Genomic DNA, 14106 nt, shown 5'->3' on the forward strand with positions numbered 1-14106 from the left:
TTTGTTTTTTAAACTACATTTAGCTATTAAAATAATTTTTGCTTTTTTGTAATTAAATGCATTCCTTAATCTCTTCTATGTTCCATCACCATCTCTTAGCAGTATCTTTTTATGTTGCAGGCAGTTTACAGATGGTTAAAATTAGGGACTTTGAGCAAAGTCCAAGTGGTCTGGATTCCACTACTAGTTTGATCTATGTAACTTTAAGCTTAAACTTTTTGAGCCTGAGTTTCCTCATCTGTAAAATGGTGATAACTCTAATAGTACTTACCCAGCAGGTTGTTGTGAGGATTAAATAAGGCCCTAGAAAGCCTTAGTGAAGTACCTGGCACACAAACACACAAAATAGCACTTAATAATGGTTTTTTTAATGTTTAATAATAGTAACTATTATTACTATTATTTATTATTATTAACACATTCACTTAGACCATCTCTGAAAAAGGATAACATTTATCTGAGTTATTATTCTCATATCCTGTATAAATTAAACGGTGCAGAGAATTACCTTTTATTTTAATTCCCACTAGTATATTCTTAGGAAGACTGTCTTAGATGAACCTCATTCAGCTAATAACATGATCTCACTAGATTAGAGTACTTCTGAAATTGGGAAGGCCAAAGTATAAATAATAAATCTCCAATGTCTCCCATGGTTTTGTTTTTGTTTTTTTTTTTCCAAATTTATTCCTTATGCAGTATTTATTATAATGAATATTGTCCAGAAAGAAAATTATTTTATTCTTCTAATAGCCTCATTGGCTCTTATTTCCTATTCTTATTTGTTCTATTATTTACTTTTAACTAAAAAGTAAATTCTGTTTTGATCTTACAATTTGTAGTCATATGGGATTACTGTCAAATGACAAAGAAATCTTACTTCCAGAGTGAAACAACGACAGTAGATACAATACCAAAGTGACAAGGAAATCTACTTTTTACATTCTTGATAATATAAACCAGGAGAGGGGGAGAAAATAAATTATTTAAGGCAGAATTACTCTCAGACAGAATGTTGTTCTGTGATTTTGCATGAGGTAGCAGCAGCTCGATAAAAAGAAGCTATTGCTCTGAGCCTTTCTTGTTGCCAAAAAAGATGATTAGTTCACATGAGCCATAATAGAACCTTTCTGCTGCTGTTGAATCTATCAAAGAAATTTTTTATGTGAAATTACCATTCAGTGTCTTATTCTTTTGTTTTAGAATGTGTTGTTCTTAGTTATTTCACACAAAAATGTCTAAAACGGCATCTCATCGTATAAAAAGTTTAAGAGATTATCTACCATGCAGCTATTTCTTTCTTGTGAAGTGCTCCCAGTTCTGTAAGATATACAGCAGATAGGCATTGTCGATATGGTTAAGTCTCAGAAAAACAGGAGTGGCTGGTGTGTCTCTATATATTGACATCATAATTGAGGCAACAAAACTCATCAGTGGACAAAGAGGCATGGGCTAAAAGTAGCAGTTTAGTCTTATAACCATGCTGAATTTTTCAGTTACATCTTTTCACCCTTGTCTGTAATTCAGGCAGACAAACTCTTATGAATCCTAAAGGGCCTTTTTACCATATTCAGTAATTAAGATGACTTTCTTTGCGATAAATGCATTCATTAGTCTCTTCTGTGTTGTAATATCACTCCCAAACAGTGTTTTGGTAAAGAGTATCCTTAAGGCGATTGTTGTGGCTCTCTACCACGTGTACCTCCTTCTCTCCACCCCTCTCTTCCTTGACTCCCATTCCTTTCTCCCCATTCCCTTTATTCTCCCTTTTTTTCTTCTCCTCTGCCTTTGCCTTAGGCCTTCCAGTAATAACCAGTGGCACCTGTGAGCATTGCTAACCCTCTAGGTGTAAAGAGATTGCTAACTTGCTCTGGATCACTAAGCATTAGCCAGTATCCTTCAGAAACATGTGGGATAAAACTCCACACCAGTTGGAGGACCACTTGCTTTAAGGTATGTGGGTTGAAAAATGAAGACAGTAATAAAGTCACTAAGGAAACAGGACATATGTAGGAATTTTAAAAAAATAGAATAAGAAGGAATATGTGTTCAAAAAAAAAGAAAGCAGGAATCAAGTGGTGAGCTAACAGGAAGACCTGTAACCTAATAAACCTAAAACTGCATTCAGGAAGGAGTGAATTTGAGAAATAAAAACAGGAAAGAAAATGAAAGTTGCATATTACCAATTAGAATTAATACACTATTTTTATTTTTTATGTTTTTGAAGATTTATTTCTCTCTTCACACTGAATAAGCTCATCATCTTCTTTATCCCTTCACATCCACCCATAGAGATGTGGGCTTCCATTGTCTTATAGTCTCTTACATGTAAATAAAGGCAAAAATATCTCAGAGTCCCAAGAACTCATTTTGGAATCATTTGGAAAAAGGGAGTATTTTGAACAAACCAGGAATTTGGGAAGTAAGTTATATGAGTCGGAATTGACTCGGCGGCAATGGGTTTGGGTTTTTTTTGTGTGTGTGTGTGTAATATACAATTCTGCATTTGTGTAAAGCAAATTTAATTTTTTTTTCCTTTTTTACATCCTGCATTGAAATACATGCTTATGGAAAACCCAAAAAATCAAAAAGAACATTTTTAAATTACCCATTATCTCACTGCCTTACCACTATTAACATTTTGTTGTGCTTCCTCCCAGGAGGTTAAGGTGAATACTAAAATTCAGTAGAGACAGTCAACAGCTTTTTTGCTTTAGAGCTAGTTCTTTTTCTTTCACAGAAGTAATATTCCAGGGCTTCTTGTTTGTCCATGTAAATCCTCTTTGGCCACAGCTGGTTCTCCAACTCATCTGACTAGGCCTTATGATGTGGGAGTATTATTCCTGTGAGCAGACAGAAAATTTGGAATAATTTTAGTTAATTTCAAAAACCTTAAAGTACTCTATTTAAGGAAAAGTTGTATTTCCTTTCCCAATCCTGAAAATAAGTGAGCATTTTCCCGTTGAAGATGATGGTAGAGAATATAAAATGCCTTCTCACTCATCTGTCCAGAGCCCTGATGGCACAGTGATTAAGAGCTTGGCTGCTAACCAAAAGGTAGGCAGTTCGAATCTACCAGCAGCTAGCTGTTCCTTGGAAACTTTGTGGGGCAGTTCTACTCTGTCCTGTAGGGTCGCTGTGAGTCAGAATCGACTCAACGTCAGTGGGTTTGGTTTCTTTTTTTTTAAACTCATCTATCCTACTACCAGCTTCTTGCTTTCCACGAGAAGCTACTGCAGATTTAAAATCCCAAATGACTCACCTGGTTTAGTCCCTGAGCATAATTGCAGCAAGTATTAATCTGCATTCCAGCCCTGTCCCCTTCCATTGCCCCGACCCTACCCCACCCCTTCCTATAATCAAATCTTAGTATATACATAAATACTATGACCCTGTGCCTATCATCCATCTTGGCAGTATAGCTCCATAATCAGACAAATTCTTAATCTACCTCAGTTTATTCAGCTCTAACATGGAAATGATGAGATTCTTTATTATTGAAAAAAATTAATAGCTTTAAAGTGTTTCAAGAGATTTAATGAGAAGTCACATATGGCTAGAAAATGAAAATGAAGCATAGTTCTATGGCAGATAGTTTGAGGATGAGCATTTTTTATTAAACATCCATTTTTATAAGAAATGAGAAGATATTACCACAATTAATGGTTATCTAATTTTAACAATTTTATATCAAATGATATAACCAGGAATCTTCAAATAAAGAGGTGGACAAGACTGAAAGTGTTTTCTGGGCATTAAAAGAGGAAGGAACTAGGAGCAGCTTCAGAGTCTAACATTTAGCATTGTGAATTCTACAGTTATAATACTGTTAGAGCTTGGGTTATACTGCTTTTATCACTTGCTTCAAATTAAATTCTGCAGTTATAAAGCAGAAAAGAAAGTTGATTAGTAGATATGTCAAAATTAATGGAGGTGAAGAAGGAGATTCTAAGCCTTGACAAAAATCCTTGGACTCTCCCCATCTTTTCTAATGGCATACTGTGGCTTAGTTAGTTTAATTCTTTTCAAAATATAGGTTCATATGACATTCCCTCCATTCCCTCCCCTTCCCACTCAAGCTGATAGAATTCATCTTGAAAATGGCAACTTTTTTTTTTTCCTGTATACCTTTAATAGATATTTTAAAATAGATATCAGCAAGTTAGCCAGATTGACAGTTATTTCGCTGTCTTTATAATAAATAGTGAGCCTTGTTGTTAAAGATGTAAAATCAGGTCTCCTGTGGTAGTTCACTAATTTTTTATTCCTTAAGTTTTCTTTTAGTCTGAATTTGTCTGTATTCAGTTCAATCTTACAGTGTTTTGCTCCTAAAAAGGATAGTCCACCCTGATGGAGCAGGAGAAAAGTGGGGTGCAGAACTCAAATTCTAGTAGAAAGACCAGACTTAATGTGTTTGATTGAGACTGGAGGAACCCTGAAAGACATGGCCCCCGGGCTCTCTGTTAGCCCAAAACTAAAACCATTCCCGAGGCCAACTCTTCAGACAAAGATTAGACTGGACTGTGGGACATAAAATGATACTTGTGAAGAATGTGCTTCTTAGGTCAAGTAGATACATGAGATTAAATGAGCAGCTCTCATCCAGAGGCAAGATGAGAAGGCAGAGAGGGTCAGGAGCTGGTTGAATGGACACGGGAAATCGCGGTGGAAAGGAAGTGTGTGCTGTCACAATACAGGGAGAGCAAGTAGAGTCACAAAACAAAGTATGTATTAATTTTTATATGAGAGACTAACTTGAATTGTAAATTTTCACTTAAAGCACAGCAATAAAAAAAAAAAAAAAAAAAGGGTAGTCCATGAACCAGCAGTATTAGCTTGTTGGAAATGTAAAATCTCCGTATTCCAGACCTACTGAATCAGAATCTGTATTTTAACAAGATCCTCAGATGATCTCCAGCCCCTCATTATTCAGTGACATTTATTTAGAGCCTTTTGCAGAGCATTGATATAAACATTTTGAGTATGTCTACATGTGCATGTGTAGGCAAACAGTTCAAAGGGTAGACAGTGAAGAGCAGAGTGTTTCAAAAAGAGAAATGAAGGAAGTGGTGCCAACCTTTAAGGAGCTTATAATCTCGCTGAAGAGATAAAATATACACATTTATAAAATGATTTAAGAAAACTTAAACAAAGCACAATACCAGTAAGTACAAGTCAGTTTGCAAACTTCCCACCAAAGTATTATGGAAATGCCAAACTTATTTCTTTATTCTTTTAACAGATATTTATTGGGCATCAACTATGAGTGAGGCATTATGCTAGACAAAATAATGATATAATCTAAGTTATATAGAATTAGTCAGAGAAGTCTTTCTAAACATTCTAAAAATGTTGACTCACGTTTTGAAAAAAAGATATACATGGATCAGCAGAAAATGTAAGGCATTTAAAACACAGCATTTTGTGTTGGAAAACAGGAGGGAAAAATTATTTATTTGTTCATTCATGTCTGCGTCTTTGTAAAGAGTCCTAGGATCCACACTCATTCATTCATTGAACATTTTGAACACTTCATGTATTGAACATTTATTGAACACTTATTATGTGGCCAATGTTAAGGATTCCCATGAGACAAATAAGCAAATCACTCCAAATACATTAAGAAGCTATCGTTAGAGTTATTTCAGGGTACCGTGGGGAAACAAAAGAGGAAATATGTGACTCTTGAGGAGAAGGGAGGCAGATATGACTTTCTAGAGAAGGTGACACTTAAGCTGAGTCTTAAAAGCTAAGAAGTCTGTAATTAGAGGGCAGGGATAAGGGAGGGATACTCCAAGCAGTGGATGTAGCGTATGTAATAGAGCTGAGATATGAGTCATCTTGGTACTCTCAGAGAACTATAGTACGAAAAATTAAGAATGGCTAGAGTACACGATACAAGGAAGACATGGGCTAGAGGCCTTTGCATATACCGTTGTCTTTATATACAGCGTTCCTCCCCCCACCGCTAATCTATATTCTCTCTCTCTCTTTCTTACACACACACACACACACACACACACACACACACACACACACACACACACATCTTTTATCTACTCAGCTCATCTTCATCCTTCATATTCAGATCAGGAATCTTTTCACCAGAGAAGCTTTCCCTGACCCTCCGTTTTAGCTTTTAAATGTGTGCTCTCATAAAACCATGTTCCTTTCTTGGTTTTCTTGATTTGTATTTATATATTCATTAGTGTGATTATTTGATTAATATCTCTCATCACAAGCCAGTGTGATAGATCACATATATATCATATATATGTTGCATATATATCATATATAAATCACATCACATACATATATACAAACATATACATATGCCACACACATATATAAACAAAAACAGGTTTCATGAAATAATACTTCTTTTGCCATGTATGTTGAAACATATTTTGTGTTCCTTTTCATTAAAAAAAAAACCTGTTTATAATTATTCTAAGTTAAGTAAGTCAAACATAAAAGGACAAATGTGGTATGGTCCCACTTATATGAAATACCTAGCATAGGCAAATGCATAGAGGCAAAAGTTTCTTAGTGGTTACCAGCACCTGGGGGAGAGTTATTGTGTAAGGGGTATGTGGTTTTGTTTGAGGTGATGAAAAACTTGGAAATAGATAAAGTGGTGATGGTTGCACAACATGGTGAATGTAATTACTGTCACTGAATTGTACAATTAAAAATGGTTAAAATGGCAAAGTTTTTTTGTTACATATATTTTACCATAATAAACTTTACTTTTAATTGTTTATAAATTGATTTTACAACCCACCTCAATTTGTGATCCAGAGTTTGAAAAACATTCCAACAGGCTGGCACTGCATTAGTGAGAAACCATGACTGGTATTACTCTCTACTCTGTCCCCAGCACCTCATATGACACTTGGAGCATAAGAGACACTCAGTGGAAACTTAGTGAATGAATGAAAGGAATGAACAGCTTTAAAAGATATTATTTTAAAAGTATCATTTGTCCTCATTTTTATCAACAAGAAAACTGAAGCTTAGAGAGATTTAGTAAGTTGCTCAAAGTCATAAAGCTGATCATAGGCAGGACCAGGATTCAGATTCAAGTTTGTTTTACATCTAAAACCATGCTAATTTCCCTTTATGCCAGAATTAAAAGGAGAAGATGTGTAGGTTACATATGGGAGGTGACAAGCTGATAATTATTCCCCTACCAGAAAATAATTAAAAATAAGTTTATTCACATTTGAGATCATTATTATGGAACTCTGAAAAATAACTGATATTTTAATTTTCTATAGTAAGAAAATCATGATTTGCTCTAAAATACTGCAAAAATAGGAGAATAGATGAAACAAGATTGGTAAAATGGTGATCATTGTTAAAGCAATAACTTCTGTGGTACGTTTTAAATTGTTCATTTTTTAAAATTTTTTAAAAAGAGCCCCTAAAAGGGGCATATTAAAATAGCATTGGAGGAAAACTATTCTAGTTTTTACAAATGGACACTGATTATACTATAGGATTCTAAAAAACACAAGAAAGCCATGAGTTTAACTGAAATCATGTATATAAAGCACAAAATACAACATTTACTGCATAGAAGAGATCTACTGTTAATACCTTGTCCTCTCCATATCAGATTAACCAAAGGTCATATGTGTAAAAAAGTTTCGTAAACAGTATTGTAGACAAGCCTTTAGAAAAACTACCACTTTGTAGTTACATAAAGAAATCATGAATTTCATGTGTTCTTTTTAAAAGAGGGAAGAGTATTTTTATTATCAGTATAATAGCAAATATAATTAAAACGCTCATATTGATAGTGTTATATGCCGAAGTTCTTGCTGTAGGCAGATGATAGAAAGGTAATGGTCATGATCCTAAAACTCATTAGGTAGACATTGCCCTTGCCAGTAGTATTGGTCTGAAAGCCATATCATACCTAAAGAAAACTTTTGAATTCATTTGTCACCAGGAATATTTTTTCATCCAGCCATTACTGTGAGAAAAAAAAACAGCTGCCATGAAGTCAGTTCCGACTCATGGTGACGCCGTGTGTGTCAGAATAGAATTGTGTTCCATAGGGTTTTTAATGGCTAATTTTTTCAGAGCTAGATTGTCAGACCTTTCTTCCAATGCATTTTTGAGTGGACTCGAACCTCCAAACTTTGGTTTAGCAGCCAAGAGTATTAACTGTTTGCACCACCCAGGGACTAGCTAGTTCTGTGTTGTATATTAAAAAAAAAAAAGAGAAGATTGGATAAAAAGCTTTTCCATCCCAATTCTGAATGTGTTTCTTCTGATTTAAAAATAAGTAATTAGCCAGTAGAAAATGTGATGCAGTACTGCCTATGTCTTCTGACTCAGAAATAGTATTGTGATCCATTATTTAAAAAAAAAAAAAAAAAAATGGTGCTCTGAATTAAGATACTGGATTTTAGCCCTAGCTCTACCACAACCAGGACTTGTTCAAGGCACGTAACCTTTTCTCCCCGAGTTCCTACATTCTGTAACTCATTTCCTTCAACTGTCAGATGAAGAAAGGACTAACTGTTCTTCCTATATCACTAGGTAATTATGAAGATCAAACTGGGTGATAAATTAAAAAGTATGAAACAGTTAAAATTTTTATAGAAAAATTGAGAAATATTATCTATATATAGTGATATATCTGTATGTATGTCCACATATACATCTCATATATATGCACTTGGATAAGGTAGTATTTATTTAGAAGGCTAAGCTAAACAAACTTCCTGTTAGAAATGCACAAATGTGAAAATTTTGAAGTGACAGGAAGACCATTGCCAGTGACACCAGGAGAGGGCCAATTAAGACCACTTCGGTTGGTAGTTATGAGTTGTGGATACCAAAGTCAAACTGGTAGTAACAAAACCATCGTGTAATGTAAAAGACCAGAAAAGTATTTGAGTCAAATTTTAGAATTCCAGTACTGAGTTCTTATTCCTTGCTATTGGCCCATACTGATGTTTGTTCTTGGTTCTGTTCCATCTCACAGCTGCTGATGGCCCAGGAGATCGTTTCATCATTGGGGAATCCCAAGCCGGTGAACAGGTGAGATTCATACGTCCTTTAGATTTAACATCAGATTTCAGCCTCATGGACTTTCACCATCTTAATTCCGAACTTCTCCTAAAAGTTAGTAGAAAATTCAGAAAGGGATTGGACAGAAGATTATCAAAGAGATTAAAGAATGGTTCCCATGAGAAAAGACTAAATTGTCATTTCTTAAAGAATCTGTATCTATTGATTCATGTCATGATGTTGCTGGTCTGTCTCACAGACATGCCCCACAAGCATATGCCAGCACCACAGTTGGGTAGTTCTTTCTTTCTTTTTGCATAAACATTGAAGTTATGAATAGAACTACAATTTCTAGATGGTCTTCTCAGACTTTTCCCCAATTTATCTTGCAAACAAGGAAATTTAGAAGGACAGATTGTTTAACCTCTCTAAAACTCATTAGATAGGCATTGCCTTGCCAGTAATATTGGTCTGAAAGCTATATCATACCTCAAGAAAACCCTTTTGAATTCATTTATCATCAGGAGTAATATTCATCCAGCCATTACCATGGGGGAAAAAAAGAAAAAAAAACAGCTGCCGTCAGGTCAATTCCAAGTCATGGCAACTCTGTGTGTCAGAGTAGAACTGTGCTCCATGGAAGCCACACAATAACAGTTATTCAAGGAGTACTTGTCTGATCTTCACCTGAATCTAACTAACATTTGTTGAGCACTCCTACTGTGTGTACCAGGGACTCTACTAGGTTCTAGGGATATAAAGTAGATTAAGATATGATTACTGTTCTTAAGGAATTTACATGTACTGGAGGAGACAGAGTATAAACAATATAATACAGTATATTAGGTGTTCAACTAATGGTGTCAGTCAAGTGCTATGAAGCACGAAAAGGAGGTTAAGTATTTCAGCCTGGGGTGATTAGGGAGATGAGATTAGAGCTGGGCCTAAGACAATTTTGCAAAAGCAGAAATGGGAAAGAAATATTCCAGACAGAGATAAGAATGTAAGCCAAGACCCAGAGGTGTCTTTAATAATTACATGGAGTACTTAACAACCCGTTGTTTTTGAATCGATTCTAACTCATGGCAACCCTATAGGACAGAGTAGAACTGCCAAGGAGCAGCTGGTGAATTCCATCTGCCAACCATTTGGTTAGGAACCAAGTTCTTAACCACTGCACCACCAGGGCTCCATGGAGTACTTAAAAAAATCCACTGCCGTCGAGTTGATTCTAACTCATAGCAACCCTATAGGACAGAGTAGAACTGCCCCATACAGTTTCCAAGGAGCATCTGGTGGATTTGAACTGCTGATCTTTTGGTTAGCAGCCGTAGCTCTTAACTACTAGGCCACCAGGGTTTCCATGGAATACTTAGGGAACTACAAATAGTTTGTGGTAGCCATGAATTAGTATATTAGCACTAAGTAGCAGATTCTTAAGGGCCTTGAGGACTTCTTAAACCTTATTTACTGTTAGTTAAGTCCTCCAACTCTACTAGAGAGCTAGGAGCACAGGAAGAGTTGTGAAACTTAAAAGTTGCTAACTTCTTATAAAATTCCTATGAAAGTTTAATGAGAAAAAAGATCAAAACTAAACAAGAAAAGGGGTACTTTTCTTCAAATTACCTGCAGTGTCCTTTATCTATAACTGATATATCACACAGACTTTACAGCAATCTCCAAAATCTTACAAGAGTCAGATTGTTCACTTACTGAAAGTGCATACACTTGAGCATTGGGGTGATACCACACACACTCAGGTGATTTACAAAATGGTTTATTGGTGTACTAAAATACTTGACCTTAAACCCCTTATAGTTTAGTCACATTAATTAACACTGGACACTTCCTTAGGAAATTTTACGTAATTATAAAGTTCTGTCATTGAACAAAGCTCAAAAAATCCAGCTCGCTCAAGATTGGAACTGTTTCACTCTGTGTAAAGCATATAAGGAATAGCAATAAAAATAAAAAGGAAAGAATAACTATTAATCTAAAGGAAGTACTTCATGTATTGCCAGAATGTATGGTTTTCAGTTGATTTAATTCAATTATAGTTTATGTGTCCACTCTAAGTGTATATATAAATATCTTTATACATTCAATCATATCTTTAACATTGAGTTTAATATGTGGGAGCTGGTAAGAATCATTCTCCTACCACTTAGAATTGTTGATCTTGGAGAAGAGCCAAGTTTTTTTATTTAATAACCACACAAAAACACAGCTTAAGAGATGTTTTAAGCCAAGAAATAGAGAACATTGCAGGTCAAACCATAGTAAAACTTAAAGGTAAATTTAAAGAATATAATACACTGAACCCAACTAAATGGAGGAAGGGCTTTAGGTTAACACATCACAGCCTGAGAATCAACCGCCCTCCATTCACTTTTCACCATTGCCAACAAGGCACTTTGAGCAAAAGAAGGACCTCTGTGGGTCTGTATTAAATGCCATTGTTCCACAGGCTCAAGAGATAGTTTTGACATTAACACCTGTACTAAAAAATATACATATCATATCAAAACTTTAATGCATTTCATCAAAAATCAGTGCACTGCAAAATGGTCATGTATAGTGGATTAAGAGATGTCCCAGACAATAAGAGATATCTGGGATTGAAAGTAAAAAATAAATTTTAAATGCATTGAGGCCTAAACTCTTCATTTTAAATCCTAGTGCATTATCTTGGTGAAAAATTACATTACAGTGTAACAATTCTGAATAAGCCTGGAATGTCTTTTGTTCAAATAACAGGATAAGGAGATTTAAGGTATGTGACTCAATGCCAGATCTGATCCCAAGAATCTCCTTCTCCAGTGACCGGGGGAGAAAAACAGGGACAACACTGGAGTTGTAAACCGAAAAGGATTACATACGGAGAATCAGTTGACTCAGTATCACTCTTCTGTAAGAAATGTCATTATAAAATTATTTGCATAAATGGCTGATGTATTAAGGAGTTAGACATACCTGAGTTTAAGTCCCAGTGCTCCCACTTAATAGTAGTTAATCTTGGGCAAGTTAGTTAATCTCTTTAAGGTTTAGGTTTCAAAAATATAAAATGGTGATAATAGAACCCTCTACTTCATGTAGTTGTTGTGATAATTCAATGAGATAATGCACATTCATTCATTCTGGAAATATTTATTTAGTGCCTACTTTGTCTCAGACACTTTTCTAGGCTTCAGGATGCTATAGCAATATGCCTGAGGAAGGGGTGATTAAAGAGATATTAATGCAGTTACAGAGAGAGTTAAGGAAGCCAGCAAAGGAATGTGCACCCAGGTGCTAACAACAGTGAGACTCCATTACCACCTGTAGGTCTGAAGGGATCAAGGGAGAGAATGGTACCTGAACATGGGAAGATTTATGGGCATGAAAGAGGGCCACCCAACAGGAGTTGTGCCCTCAGTAGTAGAGGTGATGCCACCACTGCCAAACTGCACCCCAACAGGGAAAAAGCAAGGGGAACAAACCCCTCCCCCTACTTTTTTCTCCTACCTTCTAGTCCCACTATTGACCTTTCCCATTGGCTGAATCTAGCCAGAAGCCAGAGTGATGTGAACCTGCTTGAAATAGTCCATAGAGGTGAGGCTTCTGGGGCACAGCACGTAATAGAGAATGGTAATATGAACTGGAGAGGCAAACAGACTAAGACAAATCCCTGTCTTTATAGGGCTTATATTCTAGGATGTATAATGCATTTAACTGTGCCTAGCATAGACTGAAGTTTCAATAAATATTAGCTATTGGTGGTATTGTTTACAGCAGTAATATGAAGAGCGGCTTTTTAAAGGCTTTTCTAATAATAAAATTTAAGATTTACTTTGATTTTACTTTCAGAGGTAGGATATTTTTCCTTAGCCACTCCCTAATATTTTAAATATTTATGAAGCAGACATCTTTGAAAAATATCTTTTTTTTTTCAATTGGGTAATTAATTTGGTCTCAGGTTTTTCTTTAGGGGGAATTTGAAGCATTCCTTTCCTCAACTCTGACCTAAATTGTGACCCATGACGCGTGAGTCTTCTGAGGCCAGATCAAATCTATCAGGTGGATCTTACAGAAATATACTTTTCCCTATGCTGGGAGAAGTTTGCAGGGCAAGCTCTGTGGTCAGAACATATTTACCCCAATCTCCTATACCATCCACATGAAAGTTCAGACAATGAAAATCTTGGAGATAATGTTTAATCTAAATCATTACAAATACTGGAATAATTTCCAAATGATTCAATTATATTTGCTAGATTTTTTATTATTAGTTGGAAGGTGAGCTAATATGCTTTAGAAAGATTTTCAAGAGCAAAAGGAAAACGGGGAGGCAAAAAAGACATCTAATAGTCATTACCTTAAAGAACATAATAAAGTCAGCTTTAGTCAAGTTAAAGCCTGTTTTATGTAAATTGTACCTGTTTGTGGGTAGCTTTTATTACATTGCCCCAAAATGAATAAGACTATAAGACTGTCCTTTTATGGTTTCTTTCTAAAAATTTTATATCCCCTGCAGACTTTTCCTTTGTAGCAGCAAAGTAAATCAACTCTCTCTTACATATTTGTATTTCAGCCAACTCAGACAGTAATGCCAGGACAAGTCATGCGGGTTACAACAGGTGCTCCAATCCCCTGCGGTGCTGATGCAGTAGTACAAGTGGAAGATACCGAACTTATCAGGGAATCAGATGATGTACGTCATTACCAGGTCCTATCACACCATTGTTCCTATGGGAGTATTATTAGTCAGGCTCGTTTTCTGTATGTTTATGGGATTAACCCAGTTTTTTGGTTATGTTGGGATCTTACATTATAGTGAGTGGGTCTTCAGTAAATAAGGAATGGCCTTAGGCTTGAAAACCTTTTGTAATAAGAGGGGTTTTGTTTGTTTTAATGACATTCCTTTTATTATAGCAGAATTTGAACCATGTTTGACTCAAATTTCTCATGCAAACAAGAAAGGAAAATAAGATAGAAGAGCCAGAGATATTAACTGCTGACATACTTTCTAGCTGAGAAATTTGTTCTGTTAAAAAGATGAAGGTAGTTATAATGAATTCAGAATTTAATAGAGAAGAATTT

At 35.5% G+C, this 14106-nt stretch overlaps 1 protein-coding gene across 1 annotated transcript in view; it reads left to right on the forward strand.

Moving 5' to 3' along the window:
* Window positions 1-14106, forward strand: part of GPHN (gephyrin) — a 632163-nt gene that overhangs the window by 525442 nt on the left and 92615 nt on the right. The window contains exons 13-14 of the mRNA XM_004370959.2: window positions 9002-9057; window positions 13598-13717. Coding sequence (XP_004371016.1) covers window positions 9002-9057; window positions 13598-13717 — 176 coding nt within the window. The remainder of the gene's footprint in view (window positions 1-9001; window positions 9058-13597; window positions 13718-14106) is intronic.

This window comes from Trichechus manatus, unplaced genomic scaffold (assembly GCF_000243295.1).
Source record: "Trichechus manatus latirostris isolate Lorelei unplaced genomic scaffold, TriManLat1.0 scaffold00010, whole genome shotgun sequence".
Taxonomy (NCBI): domain Eukaryota; kingdom Metazoa; phylum Chordata; class Mammalia; order Sirenia; family Trichechidae; genus Trichechus; species Trichechus manatus.